At 36.7% G+C, this 16451-nt stretch overlaps 1 protein-coding gene across 5 annotated transcripts in view; it reads left to right on the top strand.

The window, feature by feature from the left end:
• Positions 1–9298, top strand: part of HS3ST5 (heparan sulfate-glucosamine 3-sulfotransferase 5) — a 188460-nt gene extending 179162 nt beyond the window's left edge. For all 5 annotated transcript variants that reach the window (XM_060689092.2, XM_034409200.3, XM_034409197.3 and 2 more), the window contains exon 4: positions 6355–9298. In XM_060689092.2, the coding sequence (XP_060545075.1) occupies positions 6355–7285 (931 nt within the window). In that variant the 3' untranslated portion in view covers positions 7286–9298. The remainder of the gene's footprint in view (positions 1–6354) is intronic.
• Positions 9299–16451: the final 7153 nt, after the last annotated feature.

Here is a 16451-nt window from a genome sequence, read left to right as displayed (position 1 = left end):
CTTGTCCCAAAGTTGTTTTTCAAGAGGCAACTGGACTTCCTTATTTTTCTTTGAAGACGTTTTGCTTCTCACCCAAGAAGCTTCTTCAGCTTTTGAAGCTTCTTGGATAAGAGGCAAAACATCTTCAAAGAAAAACAAGCAAGTCCAGTTGCCTCTTGAAAAAGCACTTTTGGGATGAGTTCTGGTCCTTTTGTTTCCCTTTTAGCTTTTTATTGTTTCCAGTAGAAGTCCAGTAGCTCAGATTTGAACTATGGGGACCTTGATGCTTTGGTGCATCACTTTCATTAGCCAGGTAGGTAACATTGCTGATCATATTACCTAGTCAGCTAATGAAACATCTCCACTCAGAGAGCACCAAGGACTCCACAATGTTTGTTCTTTTGGTCAACCATCTTCTTTTTAAATGCACGTTTAAAAAAAAAAAAAAAGCTGCTGCCCAGAGTCATAGAGATGTTCGGCAGCCTCAAAAATTTTTTAAAAAGCATGTATTTATTAGTTTACTTATCTAAGTAATACATAGCCACCCATCTTACAAAACAAATGACCCTGGATAGCTTACAATGTGAAAACAATCAATAAATACTAAAGTTCAGTATTATAATTGTTAACAAGTAAAACATCTAAAACTATAAAAAAAATCTGAGCTGAAGTAAAAGTAGATGAAGCCATGTTAACAACAGTAGAGGCACCTCACTAGCTCACCCATCCCCTGGGGTCCTCAGGACTGCTGACACAACAAATTTTTGCAGTGGTGAAATCCAATTTTTTTTACTACTGGTTCTGTGGGCGTGGCGGGCGTGGCGTGGCTTGGTGGGCATAGCAGGGGAAGGATACTGCAAAATCTCCATTCCCACCCCACTCTGGGGCCAGCCAGAGGTGGTATTTGCCGGTTCTCCGAACTACTCAAAATTTCTGCTGCCGGTTCTCCAGAACCTGTCAGAACCTGCTGGATTTCACCCCTGGACCTTTGCTAGCTGAGAATAGATGAGCCCAACATCATCTTAGGGGAGGGAAGAAAATTTCACAATGAGGGCACCACTGTTGACTAGAACTGCTATGTACTGCTTGTTAAATGTACATAGTTCCCTAGACAATGAAACCCATAACATAACTTCCGACTAGATCTGGTAGAGCAAGCAGATGAACAGGGAGTGGCAGTCCCTCAAATAGGACATTTTAAAAAAATAAAATATTGGTTATTGTATTGTTCCAGAAAAGACATGCACCTTGATATGCAAAATTTAAACCTCTCCTTTTCATAATGGTTCTTGCCAAAGACTTGCACCATTAGCTGCTGTTTGTCCCCAAATGTACTACACATGGAAAACATAGGGGTTTTTTTTAATGTGAATTACCTTGATCTATTAATTTGGTTGCACATATTTGTGCATGTAAAAAATCATGTGGAAATGTCCATCTGTGTTTTGCCTCGGCAACAACATTACATTCCCTTTTAGTTTCTGGGGCATCTGTATTTTTCCTCCATTTAGAATAAAACAGATTTTTAAAAAATAAAATAAAAGCTCTTAGAGTATATGAGCCTACTAAGCACGAAAAAGTGAGAGGGAGATTGGGAGAGACTGAAATATTTTGAACAATTGAGAACACAATGTTTTTCAGGTAAGTTGTCAGCTTTCTAATATAATTATGACTTTGGTCTGTTTGTTTGCTGTTTATGATCTTTATTTTTCAACAGTTAATGAAAATAAACTAAATACGCAGCTAAGTAACACAAATGATTTGATTGCTTATTTGTTCCCTATGACTATCATTAAGTGTTGTACCTTATGATTCTTGACAAATGTATCTTTTCTTTTATGTAAACTGAGAGCGTATGCACCAAGACAAATTCCTTGTATGTCCAATCACACTTGGCCAATAAAGAATTCTATTCTATTCTATTCTATATTACATTGCACTTCAATGAGGGGTATTGTGTTTTCCCACATTCACTGGTTTGTAAGAATCATTGCCTAATTTCATTCAAAAAAAGAAAGGATGTGCCTAGCGTAGCTTGCTTCCTACCATCATCTACCATCAAAATCCTACATTGTGAAGATATGCAAAATGGCTCCGAGCAATTATGTAGTTACATAGAGTGGACAGAAATTCCTTCTTGTCTCTTGCTGGAACTTGGCCTATGACCTCAGGCATGAAATTTAATTAACCTTTCTCCCAATCTAGGCTTGCCTAGCTACAAATGTTATTAATGGTCATAAAATTATCCAGACACAGTACTTGACTCTTGAACTTCTGCAGTGGTGACTTCCAGCAGATCCATATATAATATGCTAATGGGAAAAAGGAATGATTTTATTTTTCTCTCTCATTGTGCATGATGGATATGTAGTCATCAGTGAATTCTATCCTGATGATCCAAAAATATGGACATCCTATCTCTTGTAATATCTCTTTCACCCATTGAAATAGATCTTGGGCACATTAATGTCATACCTTCTGTATCCCACCTGCTGGATCTATACAACTCACTGCTTGTATTGTGGCATGAGCACTAATCAATCAACAGAAAGCAGCGGTTACAGAAGAGCTAAGAACTGTGTTAGAGGATTAGGTATAAAGAAATTAAGTGAGGAAATGAAGCCAAAGAATAACAAATCACACTTTCCTTCTTATTTAAGTCTCCCTCGGATGTAAATCTCTCTCCTTTGTAAGGCCCATATTTGATAATTCTCCCCTGCTGAGGTTGCTCTACATCAGATGGACAGTGAGAGCCCAGATTTCTCAGTAGTTCTTAGTACCTCTTCCTACTACCAATGAGGGGTGGCATGGTTTTGCTGCTATTTTGAGGCCAGAATATACTGGTTAAAAACTGTAGAAAAATTTCCAAATCGACTTAACATGGTTTTAGAAAAACAAAGAAAACCCTAAAGCTTCTCCCCAGAACCAGGGGAAAGAAGCAGACAAAAAAGAAAATTCTGTTCCTGGTATTGCATGAACAAGCTCCATCCAATTTCTATTATCATCAATTTATCACCCTGCAGTCCTCAAGTAACCAGACTCTTGAATACTCCAGCTCTAAATTACAGCACTATGGTGTGTTGCATAGAATAGCCAATTCCTTTCTTGACATGCTTGCCATATATTGAGCTGTTTTTCATGAAGCTGCATCACTCATCCATGTGTTTTCATTGTTTTATTTCTGGCCAAAATTGACATTTCATTTTCCCTTAAAAAAACTGAGGTCCTCAGGTAGGATTCTGATGCACTACACTAGAATAATGCAGGTACTCCAAGATCTGTAGTTCTTTAGCCCCTTTTCCTTCCCCTAGCACCAGTGCACGACAAGTGAGAATTTCACAGAAAGTGTATTGGAAGACAAAATACAATTAGGAAAATATACAAGCGGCAAGAATCAGAAATAGTTCTCTATTTGAATAGATATGCTTACCGTGACTATAACGCCAGAATCTACAGCAAGCAACACAGACAAGAATCTACAGACAGCAATAATGTCAGGAGGCAAAACTGCCTTTATGTAGTCATGTGCAGTTGCAGAATTTGTGCTATGACATTATGACGCATACTTCATTACTTATCGGTATCTCTTTTGCTCCTCCTTGGATGCCTTAGTCAGCTATGAGATCTATGGTCCCCAGATAATTCTATTTTTAAGCTAAACTTTTAAAATGTTTCCCAAATAAACTCTGTACCTTGAAAATACCTTAATTATATGATGTTGGTATTGAATTTAGAATCTGCTGCCTTGAAAAAGAAGGCTTTTTCTAAACGTAGATTTGGAGTAGAAAATTCTCATTAACAGACTAAGGAAAGAAGCCATATTTTTCATTTTCTTTAAATCTTGATCTACCAAGTAATCCCTGAAAGGTTATGGAGTTTTTTGTAAAATGGAGGATATGCTATTTAGAAGCAGGAGTGAGGCAAAATCATCAGACATGTACACAATATTAGCTATTACTTAGTGTGTTTGGACCCACTCACCCCCAGTTCCAAGGTAAAAAAAAAAAAGTATCATGGGTAAATTCTGATCATTTTGTATAATATATGTTTTAGATTTATCTGTTAATATTTAAAGCATGGGTGCCCAACCTTAGCAACTTTAAGACTTGTGGACTTCAACTCTGATGCTGGCTGGGGAATTCTGAAAGTTGAAGTCCAAACATCTTCAAGTTGCCAAGTTTGAGCACCCTTGCTTTAAACAATATGAATTCAGTGCATGTGATCAACATAGTGCATGTGAAATACACGTGTAGCATACAGAGTGTGACGTAGTTCATCCCTGCATTGGGGTGGGTTCTACTTACCTTTACTACCGGTTCGCAACGGGGCATGCATTTATGACGTCCGGGCGGTGGATGAAGCTTACCCCCAGTTTTACTACCGGTTCTATAGAACCGGGACTGGGACATGCTCTTCTTACAGCACATAATATGAATCAATGTAACAGTATCAAAGTTTTTGTATTTGATTAGATCTTAACTGATGAGCAATAAAAAGTTAACTTTTTAATCTTTTTAATGTTATGTGTTGTGTGTGTGTGTGTTTCCTGGTTAACAAGCTCATTAGCTTCTTTTTTTAAAAAATTCTAATTCAGTTTTATCCTAAATATGATGGTGGGGAAAAGAATATATTCTTGGGTAGAAAACAAAAATAATTTTCCAAGGCAAAAGAACATTATGGTTCTAGAAAATAAAATGTTTTTCTCCCAGGATATTAAGTTGTGAAAAACTTGTGACTTGGAGTAAAGTTAGTTCTCAAGTTATCAACATTTGTTTTAGGATCAGACTACACAATACACTTTACAGTACCAAATTTAAAAAACAGAGTGTGTAAGACGTTATACACTTCTTCTAAATGGATGCATTTCCAGACAATACCACTACCCAGAATGAAACATAAAGAGGGATAATTAACATTTTTTCTTTGAAAATGCCTTCATCCCAAATAGCAAAAATACTTAATATAAGGAATAGGGTAGTAGGTACAGCTTCAAGACTGGTATTTTCAAAAAGAAAAAGCACAAGGAGTTAAAGTGAAATCTATTTTATATCTGCACTGCAATTTGATCTGGATTGCAGTTTCTTTTTATTCATCGTCTCAATATATTGTTTGCACATAATTTAAAACACATATATAGATTGGTTTTAGCTAATATTTGTTGGACAGCAGTTGATTTTGAAGCAGTTCTTCAAGAATAAGTAAAAATAATTATCCCAGCCAAGAGCTGTTTGCTTCTTTAAAAAATATGCTTATAATATACACTGATATGTGAAAATGCAGATACATATAGTACAGTTTCACCACAGTGCTGTATTTAATACACAGAAATAAATATAGCAAAGTATGAGATGGAGATTTAATTTCATGAGGACATGCTTTGCAAGTATATGCACAATATACATGCATTTACAAATACATATTTTCTCCTCTGATTTTACCATGTTGCAGTAATAAAAATCTCAAATGTTATATTAATATTCAACTTCTGTAGACCAGAAAAGATACCATTTCATTCACTTTGAGACATACAATAAGTACATAGCAAATGCTAATGTAGGAATAGTCAAGCAATTTATTTTGCCTGGATTTGATAGGCTTAGATCCAGATTCAGAAAGTAGGCTTGAGTTGTTCCAAATTACATAAGAGGATATCCAAGGCAAGCTTGCAGAACTCAGTGTGTGCACACCTGTCTTATAAATTACAGGGGGAGAGGGAGAGGAGGGAGAGAGGGGGGGAGAGAGAATGAATATAGATAGATATAGATATAACACTGCCAACATTTCAGAATGTTGTTAGCATACATGAGTGCCAAAAACATGCCCATCATCCAAAATATAACTGAAAACAAAAAGTGTTTCAATGTGGAACTTTCTGAGAATAGAACAAATACATAATTTAGTGGGTTTTTTGCTAGTTTATAAGTGAGCAAACAAATTGTATATTGTCGATTCAATTCCTGCCATGAAAACAGACATCAATATCTTGCCTTATGAATAGGACTATGTGAATCATCCCAAAATTCATTATAAATTAATTATTTATTGTTAATACCATTAATTATTATTGCTATCCTAAATCTCTCCACTGCAGGATAAAGGTCTCTTTGTTGTAGGTGATGAACCATAATCTGCAAGGCTGATCTGGTGTGGATTGATAGATAAATGAATGAGCACACATGCATAGACACACACATACACACATAGCACAATCTCCACTCTAACTTTAATGCTATGTGATCCATTCCCATTTATATGGCATTAACTTTAGTGATAGAGCTTCTGATTAGACATGTATAAAATTTCAGTGTTACTAATGCAAACTACTTTTTTCTCCTTTTCTCCTCTCCTTTTCTCCTCTCCCCCCCCCCATTGTAGACTGCAACCCATTTGCCCTATTGAAGGCCGATTTGGACTCCATGGGCAAGATGAAATCCCACTCAGAGCTCTACAGTTTAAGCGTGGATTGTTGCATGAATTCCGAAAGGGTAATGCCAGCAAAGAACAAATTCGACTTCACAGTTTGGTCCAGCAAATCCCCAAGGCCATAATAATTGGAGTGAGGAAAGGAGGAACTCGAGCACTACTAGAAATGCTCAATCTTCATCCAGCAGTGGTCAAAGCCTCTCAAGAAATACACTTCTTTGACAATGATGAGAACTATGCCAAGGGCATTGAGTGGTATAGGAAAAAAATGCCATTTTCATATCCTCATCAAATAACCATTGAGAAAAGCCCTGCATACTTTATCACAGAGGAGGTCCCTGAAAGGATTTATAAAATGAACTCATCCATCAAATTACTGATTATTGTCAGGGAACCCACAACAAGAGCTATTTCTGATTACACTCAGGTGCTGGAGGGAAAGGAAAGGAAGAATAAAACCTACTACAAATTTGAAAAGTTGGCCATTGATCCCAACACCTGTGAGGTGAACACTAAATACAAGGCAGTAAGAACCAGCATCTACACCAAGCATCTGGAGAGATGGTTAAAATACTTTCCCATAGAGCAGTTTCATATTGTGGATGGCGATCGTCTCATTACAGAACCGCTGCCAGAACTCCAGCTGGTAGAAAAGTTCTTAAATCTTCCTCCAAGGATAAGTCAATATAATTTGTATTTCAATGCCACCAGAGGGTTTTACTGCTTGCGATTTAACATTGTCTTTAACAAGTGCCTGGCGGGAAGCAAAGGACGCATTCATCCAGAGGTAGATGCCTCTGTCATTACCAAATTGCGCAAATTCTTTCACCCTTTTAATCAGAAATTTTACCAGATCACAGGGAGGACATTTAACTGGCCCTAAGATAAACTTCCTACAACACTGTGTGTTGCACCTGGAGATATGCAACCATATCTCTATTAGAGTATATTAAAAAAAATATATGCACTTTTCATACTCTCAGTTATCAAAGTAATCTTTTTTTTTCATGCGTACTTGTACATATGCAGTGTGTGACCAAATATAAGATGGGATCAATTTTTCTACAGAACAGTGCATAACGTCAAATTTAAACTCTCTGCATAATTGCATCATTTTATGCTGTACAATTAAATGAGAAAATGTCATTTAAAGAAATTAGCTACTCGGTTCAAAGGGTCAGCACTCTTATTTGCTCCATAAAATTTAATATTAAAGGTATCTCGAGAAAGGCAGAATATTGTTTTAAAATTCATTGCAATTCTAATTCACTGCAGTTAGAATTCATTTCTGAGAAATCTGCAATGCAATATTGTATTTCTAAATATTGTTTAGAAATATTATATTTCTATTATAACATATCTCTAAAAGAATATTGGCCCTTTAAAGAGAATACATTTATGCTTCAGGCTTATAATGGCTTATCACTGCTCCCTAGGAAACCTCTATTTTGGTAACAAGAAGGGACTAATCACATTTTTATGAATAATTCTCACTACTTCCATGAATTGGGGTGGGGCAATTATGCCAGTTAAATGGATGAAAAGCCAATATAAGTTTGCTGTGTGATTATACCCTATATGATGCTAAGTTCTTTTGAAAAATCTTTTCCTAGTGTTGAAAAGAAACTTTCTCATCCAGTCAACATAGTTTCAAATTTCCTGTGGTGAGTTTGCACTATTGTTTTTAATTGTATGGATCATCTTGGCACTTAGAGCATGTCAATCATGTGTCAAAACGGAAGTCTTTTTTCTCCCTTCTATGCTTGTATGTTGACAAAAATTTGATGTACATATTGTATATTGTTTGTAAATACTGGTTTCACACTAAGTAATTCTATTTTGTAAACTAAATATGGCTATTTAATTTATTGTGAAAATTAAATTTATTGTGGTATTTAAAATGGAATGGATTAAAATTGCTATATGTGCAATTTGCTTTTTGTTTTTTTTCAGTGGATGTTTGATGATCCTATGATAGCTCATTATCTCAAATAGCAAGCTTTTCATTGCAAACAATTCACAAGTTCAGCTGGGAGTCAAGATCTGAGTAATTTGATTGAGTAATATTCAAAGATATGCAAATTCACCATTAAATTGGTAATCCATAATGACTGCATTGTTGTCAGGTGTATTTTTAGCTGTTTCTGTATAAAGAAGAATGTGTACTATGCAAAAACATCAAGCAAATATCCTTAGTTCTACAACTCTAAGAGAATTACAAATGGAAGGCTACCAAAAATATTTTTAAAATGTTATTATTCCGATGATAGGATGATGGTGCTTATTTGGACCTTTTCTGCTTCCATGAATAATATCCATAGGTGTAAATGGAGGCTTAAGGTTAAGGCAATTTATTCTAACAATTTTAAAAACTGGATTTTCATGAGAGAACTGCCTAGGATTAATTGGGAAACTCATTGTACTTATTGAAGCTCAAGGTTTCACCATCAAATCACATTCATTCCAATCCTTCAAGGTTTTTCATTGATTTCACTAGAAAACTAGGTTAAAATAGACTTACAATGAAGTAAAGATTAGCGAAATCACTAGGATATGGGGTCTGTGATTTTAAAAAAAGGCTCAATTGGGGTTTTTTTGTTTCTATGGGAATGAAGAAAGAGAAGAATTGGATGCACTTTAAAGGAATGGAAATGTCACTGGGTAATGGCTGCAAAGAAATAGGAATCCCATTTGGAAAAAATCCAGCCTTTTGCATTTGTGTGTATGCCTCACAAGTACATAAACTGTGTAAAAATTATATCCAAAAGTAATGTGTAACTATTGCATAGAAGTGGAAAATAACACTTCAAGAGTACTTCAGCTGTTAGGTTTTCTGTAGATTATCATTACTCTGTTCATAACATTAAAAAAGCAAAAAATGTAAAATCAAATCAAGTTTACTTTAACTGATTTGTAAAGTGTAAGGTATTTCAAGAGAAAGAAATAGATAATTTTCTACTTGTATATATAACTGATCTCTAGGTAGTGAGAAACTAATGGAAGTTATTCTTTCAACCTAAAATTAGATGTAAAGTACATGTTAAAATACATTTTAATTCAAATTAATCAACTCAGTTAATGAACTGAATAATCATCTCAAGTTAATTCACAGAGAATCACAGGCAACTAAGGATTGTTAAAAGAGAACTGTCAGAGGAGCTGATGTGATTCCAATCTTCAAGAGGAGGAAAAAAGTAGATCTAGGAAACCATGGACAAATCAGTTTAACATCAATATCTTGGAAAATCCTGCAAAAGAAAATCAAGCAGCAGATTTGTGGGCATCTAAGAAATGGCCAGAACCAATATGAATGTGTTAAAAACAGACCACATCAGGCAAACCTTATTGCCTTCTTTGATAAAGTGACTAAATTAGTGGATCAGAGAAATGCTGTGAATATAGTTTACTTGGACTTCAGCACAGCATTTGATAAAGTAGACTATAGCCTACTTCGTGGTGAGTTGGAACAACGTGGGATAGAAAGTTCCACCATCAGATTGATATTCAGTTGGCCAACTACATTCAGTGTGCAGTCCTTAATGGAACTACATCTACTGGAAGGAATGTGCAGTGGAGTAGCTCAAGGTTCTAAGTCCAAGTACTCTTCAAAATCTTCATAAATGATTTAGATGAGGGGATAGATGGGGCACTCATCAGATTTGCAGACAACACCAAACAGAGGGGAATTGTCAATACTTTGGAAGATTAGACTCATGATACAGAAGGATTTTGACAGATTTGAGCATTGGGCTCTTTTTTACAAGTTCACTGATGAGAAAAGCAAGATGTTAGACAGGAAAAACCAAATGCACAGGTACAGGATAAGTAGTACCTGGCTCAAAGCAATATCTCTGAGAAGGATCTAGGGGTTCTAGTGCAGGGGTCTCCAACCTTGGATACTTTAAGACTTGTGGACTTCAATTCTGGGAGTTGAAGTCCACAAGTCTTAAAGTTGCCAAAGTTGGAGATTCCTGTTCTAGTGGACTACCACTTAAGTATAAGCCAGCCATGTGCTGCAGCTGCAAAAAAAGAAAAGCCAATGCAGTCCTACGCTGCATCAACAGAAGGATAGAATCAAGATCACAAGAGACAATATCACTCTATACTCACAAGTGAGGTGACACTTGGAATATTCCATCCAGTTCTGTTTGCCACGATACAAAAAAGGATGGTGAGACAGTGCAAAGAAGAACAAGGAGCCTGTAGTACAGTGGACTAAAGCACTGTTATTAACATCTGCTGCTTGCAATTACTGCAAGTTCAAATCTCACCAGGCTCAAGGTTGACTCAGCCTTCCATCCTTTCTAAGGTAGGTGAAATGAGGACCCAGTTTGTGGGGGCAATAAGCTGACTTTGTATAAAAATATATAAAAAGAATGAAGGCTATTGCTTAACGCATTGTAAGCCGCCCTGAGTCTCCGGAGAAGGGCGGCATATAAATTAAAGCAAAAAATAAAATAAAATGTGATAAGGAGTCTGGAGGCTAAATCATGTGATGAATGGTTAAGGGAACTTGACGTGTCCAATGAAGAGAAGAATTAAGAGCGACATGATAGCTGTCTTCAAGTACTGGAGAGGCTATCATAGGTAGGAGGAGGATTGATTTGTTCTAGGGCAGGACAAGAAGTAACTTATTAAAGAGAGATCCAATCTGGAACTAAAGAGGAATTTCCTGACAGTAAGAGCCAGTGGTGGGTTTCTACCGATTTGCCCTGGTTCGGGCAACCAGTAGCAGTGGAGGCGGGAAGCTCCACCCACCCACCCGAACATCATCACAGATGCTCTGCGCATGCTTCCAGTTCCGAACTGGTAGCGAAGGTAAATGAAAACCACTATTGGTAAGAACAATTAATCAATGGAACGGCTTGCCTCCATCGCTGGAAGTGGGTGTTCCATCGCTGGAGGTCTTCAAGAAAAGATTGGACAGCCATTTGTCCAAGATGCAATAAGGTCTCCTGCCTTGGGCAAAGGGGTGGACTACATGATCTCCAAGGTCCCTTCCACCCTTAGGATTCTATGATTTAAGTTGTTTGCTGTTCTCTAATTAGATTTAAATTTTTATAATTTCATACGGTGTCAGTAGGTTTTTAGTCTTGATATGTGTTTAGTCTTGATATGTGTTTATGTCTACTAAAGGAAATCCTTGGTTAACATCTGCTTCATTCAGCAACCATTCAAACTTATGACCGTACTGAAAATGTAAATTTATGACCATTTCTTGGTCTTACTGCCATTGCAGCACCTCCATAGTCATGTGACCACAATGTGGATGCTTTCAACTGGTGCCCATCTACAAGGATCCCATGACCATCATTTGAGAACTTCATAGCTGGCTTCTGACAAGCAAAATCAGTGGGGAAGCCAGCAAAAATTGCAAGTCATGGTGATGTGACATTGCATTTAATGACCAGGGTGGTTCACTGAATGATTAATTGACTTTATAAGACAGATGCGGCCATGTGATGTGTCACTTAATGACTGCATCACTTAGCAACAAAGTTGACAGTCCCAATTTTTTTTTTTTTTTTTTGGCTTTAATTTATATGCACCCTTCTCCGGAGACTCAGGGCGGTTTACAATGCGTTAAGCAATAGTCTTCATACTTTTGTATATTTATACAAAGTCAGCTTATTGCCCCCACAATCTGGGTCCTCATTTCACCTACCTTTGAAAGGATGGAAGGCTGAGTCAACCTTGAGCCTTGGTGAGATTTGAACTTGCAGTAATTGCAAGCAGCAGTTGTTAATAACAGTGCTTTAGTCCACTGTACTATAGGCTCTATTGCACTTGTTAAGCAAGGACTACCTGTATTTTGTAAAAAATAAGAAAAAAAAGAGATAAGTAGAAAATAGTTTTATGCGTACAAAGAGAGATATTTCAATAGATATAAAGTTCCTTTTAGCATTCCTGCTTTCTACCTCAGCAATTATTTCCTCCCCAAAAAGAAGGCGATTGATGCTTATGAAAGAAAACAGATTGGTTTTTCTTGTTGTACACAATAAATTTACCAGCACTAAATATAAATAGGTCCAGAAATCAATTGCAGGTGGTCTGCGACTTACCAACAATATATTTTGTGATAATTTTGTGAGGAGCCTTGGTAGTACAGTGGTTTAATGCACCCTGTTATTAACACAGCTGCCTGCAATTTTTGCAGGTTCGAATCTTACCAGGCTCAAGGTTGACTCAGCCTTCCATCCTTTCTAAGGTAGGTTAAATGAGGACCCAGATTGTGGGGGCAATAAGCTGACTTTGTATAAATATACAAAAAGAATGAAGGCTATTGCTTAGCACATTGTAAGCCGCCCTGAGTCTCTGGAGAAGGGCGGCATATAAATCAAATTAAAAAAAAAAAAAAAAGTTACAACAGCACTGAAAAAAGTGACTCATGACTGCTTTTCACACTTACAACAGTTGCAGCATCCCCATGATCACGTGATCAAAATTCAGATGTTTGGCAACGGACTCATATTTATGATAATTGCAATGTCCTGGGGTCATGCGATCACCTTTTGCAAACTTCTGACCAGCAAAATCAATCGGGAGGCCAGATTCTCTTAACAACTGTGTTACTACCTTAACAGCTGCAATGATTCACTTAACAACTGTGGCAAGGAAGGTCATAAAATGGGTCAAAACTCACTTAACAAATGTCTCACTTAGCAGCAGAAATGTTCAGCTCAATTGTGGTCGTAAGTCAAGGACTACTTGTATATTAATTATATTTCATTAATTATATTTAATTACATTAATTATATTACATTATATTGTATTATAATAAATTATATATTTTGTATTACAATTCACACATACAAACCCATGCAATTAAAAGTTGCTAGGTCAATTAAAATAGAACAATGTAACTAAACAGCTGATTCTTTAGAAAGTATAGATAAACTTTTCTTAATGACCAGATGCAATTATGACTTCTTTTTTTGCTGTAACCTTACCTTTTTGGTCAGTTTCCAGCCCCCCCCCCCCCCAAAAAAGACACCCATAGGAATGCATTGACTTGCTTAATGACACCCACAATTCATTTTATGACTATGTCATTCACTTAACAACCACCACAAAAAAGATCGTAAAATCAGGTCGGTCACATTGATGCTTTAATTTGCAACTATCATATCTTAATGGAAAGTCCAGGCTGCCATACTGTCAAGGACTGTCTGTATACAAATGATTCTGTAGAAGGAGGGTTGCAGGAATTCATCTAACATGAATATATTTGCCACCTGTTATAGGTGTAAAAACCACTCCATGTAAGACTACCTGAACACAAATGTTTGAATCAGGACACATGATCCATAGGTTTATATCTAGGGTTTTTTTTTCCAGCATCCTGAGATCATGCCATCTATAATACTGTAGATGCACAAGTTTTCTGAATGAATATTGAATGAAAAAGCATAGGGCATAATCACATAGTGTCTTTTGCTTGTTATTCCTGTAAATCTTTTTTATATGTGTGCCCTCTTGTGGTCATATTTATCTTTAATCTTCTTGACAGGAATCTAACGAGTAGGCTTTTTCAAGCAATAAGGCCATAATTATAAGAAAAGTTCTTGAAAAAATGTTTCTGCAGTCTCACTTGTGCACAAATCAGTGAAAATCAAGACAACTAATTCTAGTTTCTGATCTGAAAACTATCATCAGGATTAAAGTACTGGAAGAAAACTCAGTAATAACTGCATTTCTATTGATCTCCTTAAAATTCCAGATGATAATATTTTATTTTATTAATATTTCTCATTAAAACTTAGTATTCATAAGGGAGAGTAGTCATGGTTTGGAGAGGATTGTACGTAAAAAAATGAGCACGAACGACTTGAGCTATTAACATTTAAATCTTAAGAATAATGTGAATTATTTATTTTGGCTAATTCAGTAATTTTAAAACATTAATGAATTTAGTTTCTTTACAGTTACATTTGTGATTGCCATATAATACCACAATGGCTACATTTTTTTTTTACTTTAGTAATTAGCCAAGAATTACTAAATATATATTTAAATTACTATGCTACCTACACGATGAGAGAATAATATACTTCGGGGACAGAATACAAACATGTTTGGCACAAATAAGATCTTATTTGGAATGAGCTACCTCCTGGAATACGACTGATCCCGGACCTCCGCACTTTCCGAAAGGCCCTGAAGGTATTTATTCCAGCAAGCTGGCCTAGCTTAAAATGGTTTTAATGGGGTTTTTTAAACTTTCGATTTGATTGATTCTGGGTTTTAAATTGGGAACTTTTCAATTTTGCAGATCTGGGATTTTAAATTGGAATGCCGATGATTTAATTTATTTTTAGTTTTTTCTTAACTTTTGTATTATATGTGTTTTAAGTTTGGCTGTTCACCGCCCTAAGTCCCCTTGGGGAGAATGGCGGTATACAAGTTGAATAAATTAAATAAATTAAATTAAATTAAAAAGAAAAGTAAGAATTTAACAATGAATAGTATTGACTTATAAATGAAGTTAAAGGACTTGGATGAAATTAGATTGACCAATAATCTATGTCAGTATAAAGCAGTTCCATATACTTTATTATTCAACTGCTGAGCAGAGGTCAATTTAAGAGATCACTGATTGGCAATCTGTTGTGGTATACTGACTCCAGAGTTTGTCTTGGAGTAGGGAAAAATGGGATATTTCTTCATCCCATTTAATGCATCTAAGATTCAAAGGATTGAATGAATCAATTAATTAGGCAGAAATTGAATTAAAATGAGAGCCCTCAGAACAACGAATATATAATCTTCCTCTTAGCCAATGTCCTTTTTGGGATTCTGCTCACATGGAATTCCATTTGGGTTCCAGTCAAGAGATAAAGGAAACGAACAATTTAATTTTAATCTAGGGATCCTATTTTCCTGTTCGTGCACAAGGTCAGCTTTGTTGTAAACTCAACAACAATAACAACCAAAAGGATGGGAACGTGCTGGTTATCTTACTCCTACCATTCTTTGTGCCTGATCTAATGTAAGTAATCTCAAGTGTAATATTATAAACCTGAAGGTTTTGTAATTTGTGGGGTTTTAATACTGAGCTGTCTTGACAGGAACAGCTAAAGAGTCCAAGCTTTCCCTGTAAAGTATTAGCCTGTCACAGTTAACTCAACTCCTGTGTTAGCAAATACCCTCGGTTGTTTTTCAGGACTAAATTAGGTAACAGCAATGCTGTAGGCACCATGAATAATTCTTTTAGCCCTGATATATATTATCTGATGCCAGAATCTCCCATTCCCCCGCCCCTTAGTTGACTTTGTGCAAGCTGCTGTGGAGTAAAGGGATGAACTGCCATCCCTGCAAAGTGCAGGCCTTGTGGAAATGTCACCCAATGTTATTATAGTCAATGTGGGGCAATCAGCTTACAAAACAGTTTTTACACACTTGGATGTTAAAGGTGAAAAAAAGCAGCCTAATGGCCTAGCTCTCTCCAATCATGCTTTTCTAGCTTGGCTCAGGGGTGGGTTCTACTTACCTTTACAACCAGTTCGCAATGGGGCCACTCCCACGCACTCTTCTACGCATGCGCAGAAGCGTTCTGATGATATCAGGGTCAGTGGGCAGAGCCTTCCGCCAGTTTTACTACCGGTTCTATAGAACTGGTGCAGACCGGGGGCAACCCACCATTGGCTTGGCTCCTCACCGAATGCTTAGGAATTAAAACAAAAACGATCATGGAGTGGGACAGAAATGTTCCTGTTGACAACTGACATCGCCCCATATCCCAGTGCCCCAATAATCCTTACATTATCTTTCTCTGAAACCAGTGGTGTGTTGTTACCTGTTTGCTCCGGTTTGGGCAAACCGGCATCGGCGGCGGAAGGCTTAGCCCACTCACCCAGATGTCATCAAATACGATCTGTACATGTGCAGAAGCGTGCGTGCGCGAGCGAAGAGGTAGCAAAGGTAAGTGAAACCCACCCCTGCCTGAAACTGATACAAACTATAATATATAATCCATTTTAAAATAGAGTATTCAGAACTGAACACAGCACACTGTAATGTTGTATCACAAATTCAAGAGTGCACAGAAC

This window comes from Pantherophis guttatus, chromosome 1 (genome assembly GCF_059756535.1).
Source record: "Pantherophis guttatus breed Tessera chromosome 1, ASM5975653v1, whole genome shotgun sequence".
In the NCBI taxonomy this organism is placed as follows: domain Eukaryota; kingdom Metazoa; phylum Chordata; class Lepidosauria; order Squamata; family Colubridae; genus Pantherophis; species Pantherophis guttatus.
This window is presented reverse-complemented; position numbering and strand designations above follow the sequence as displayed.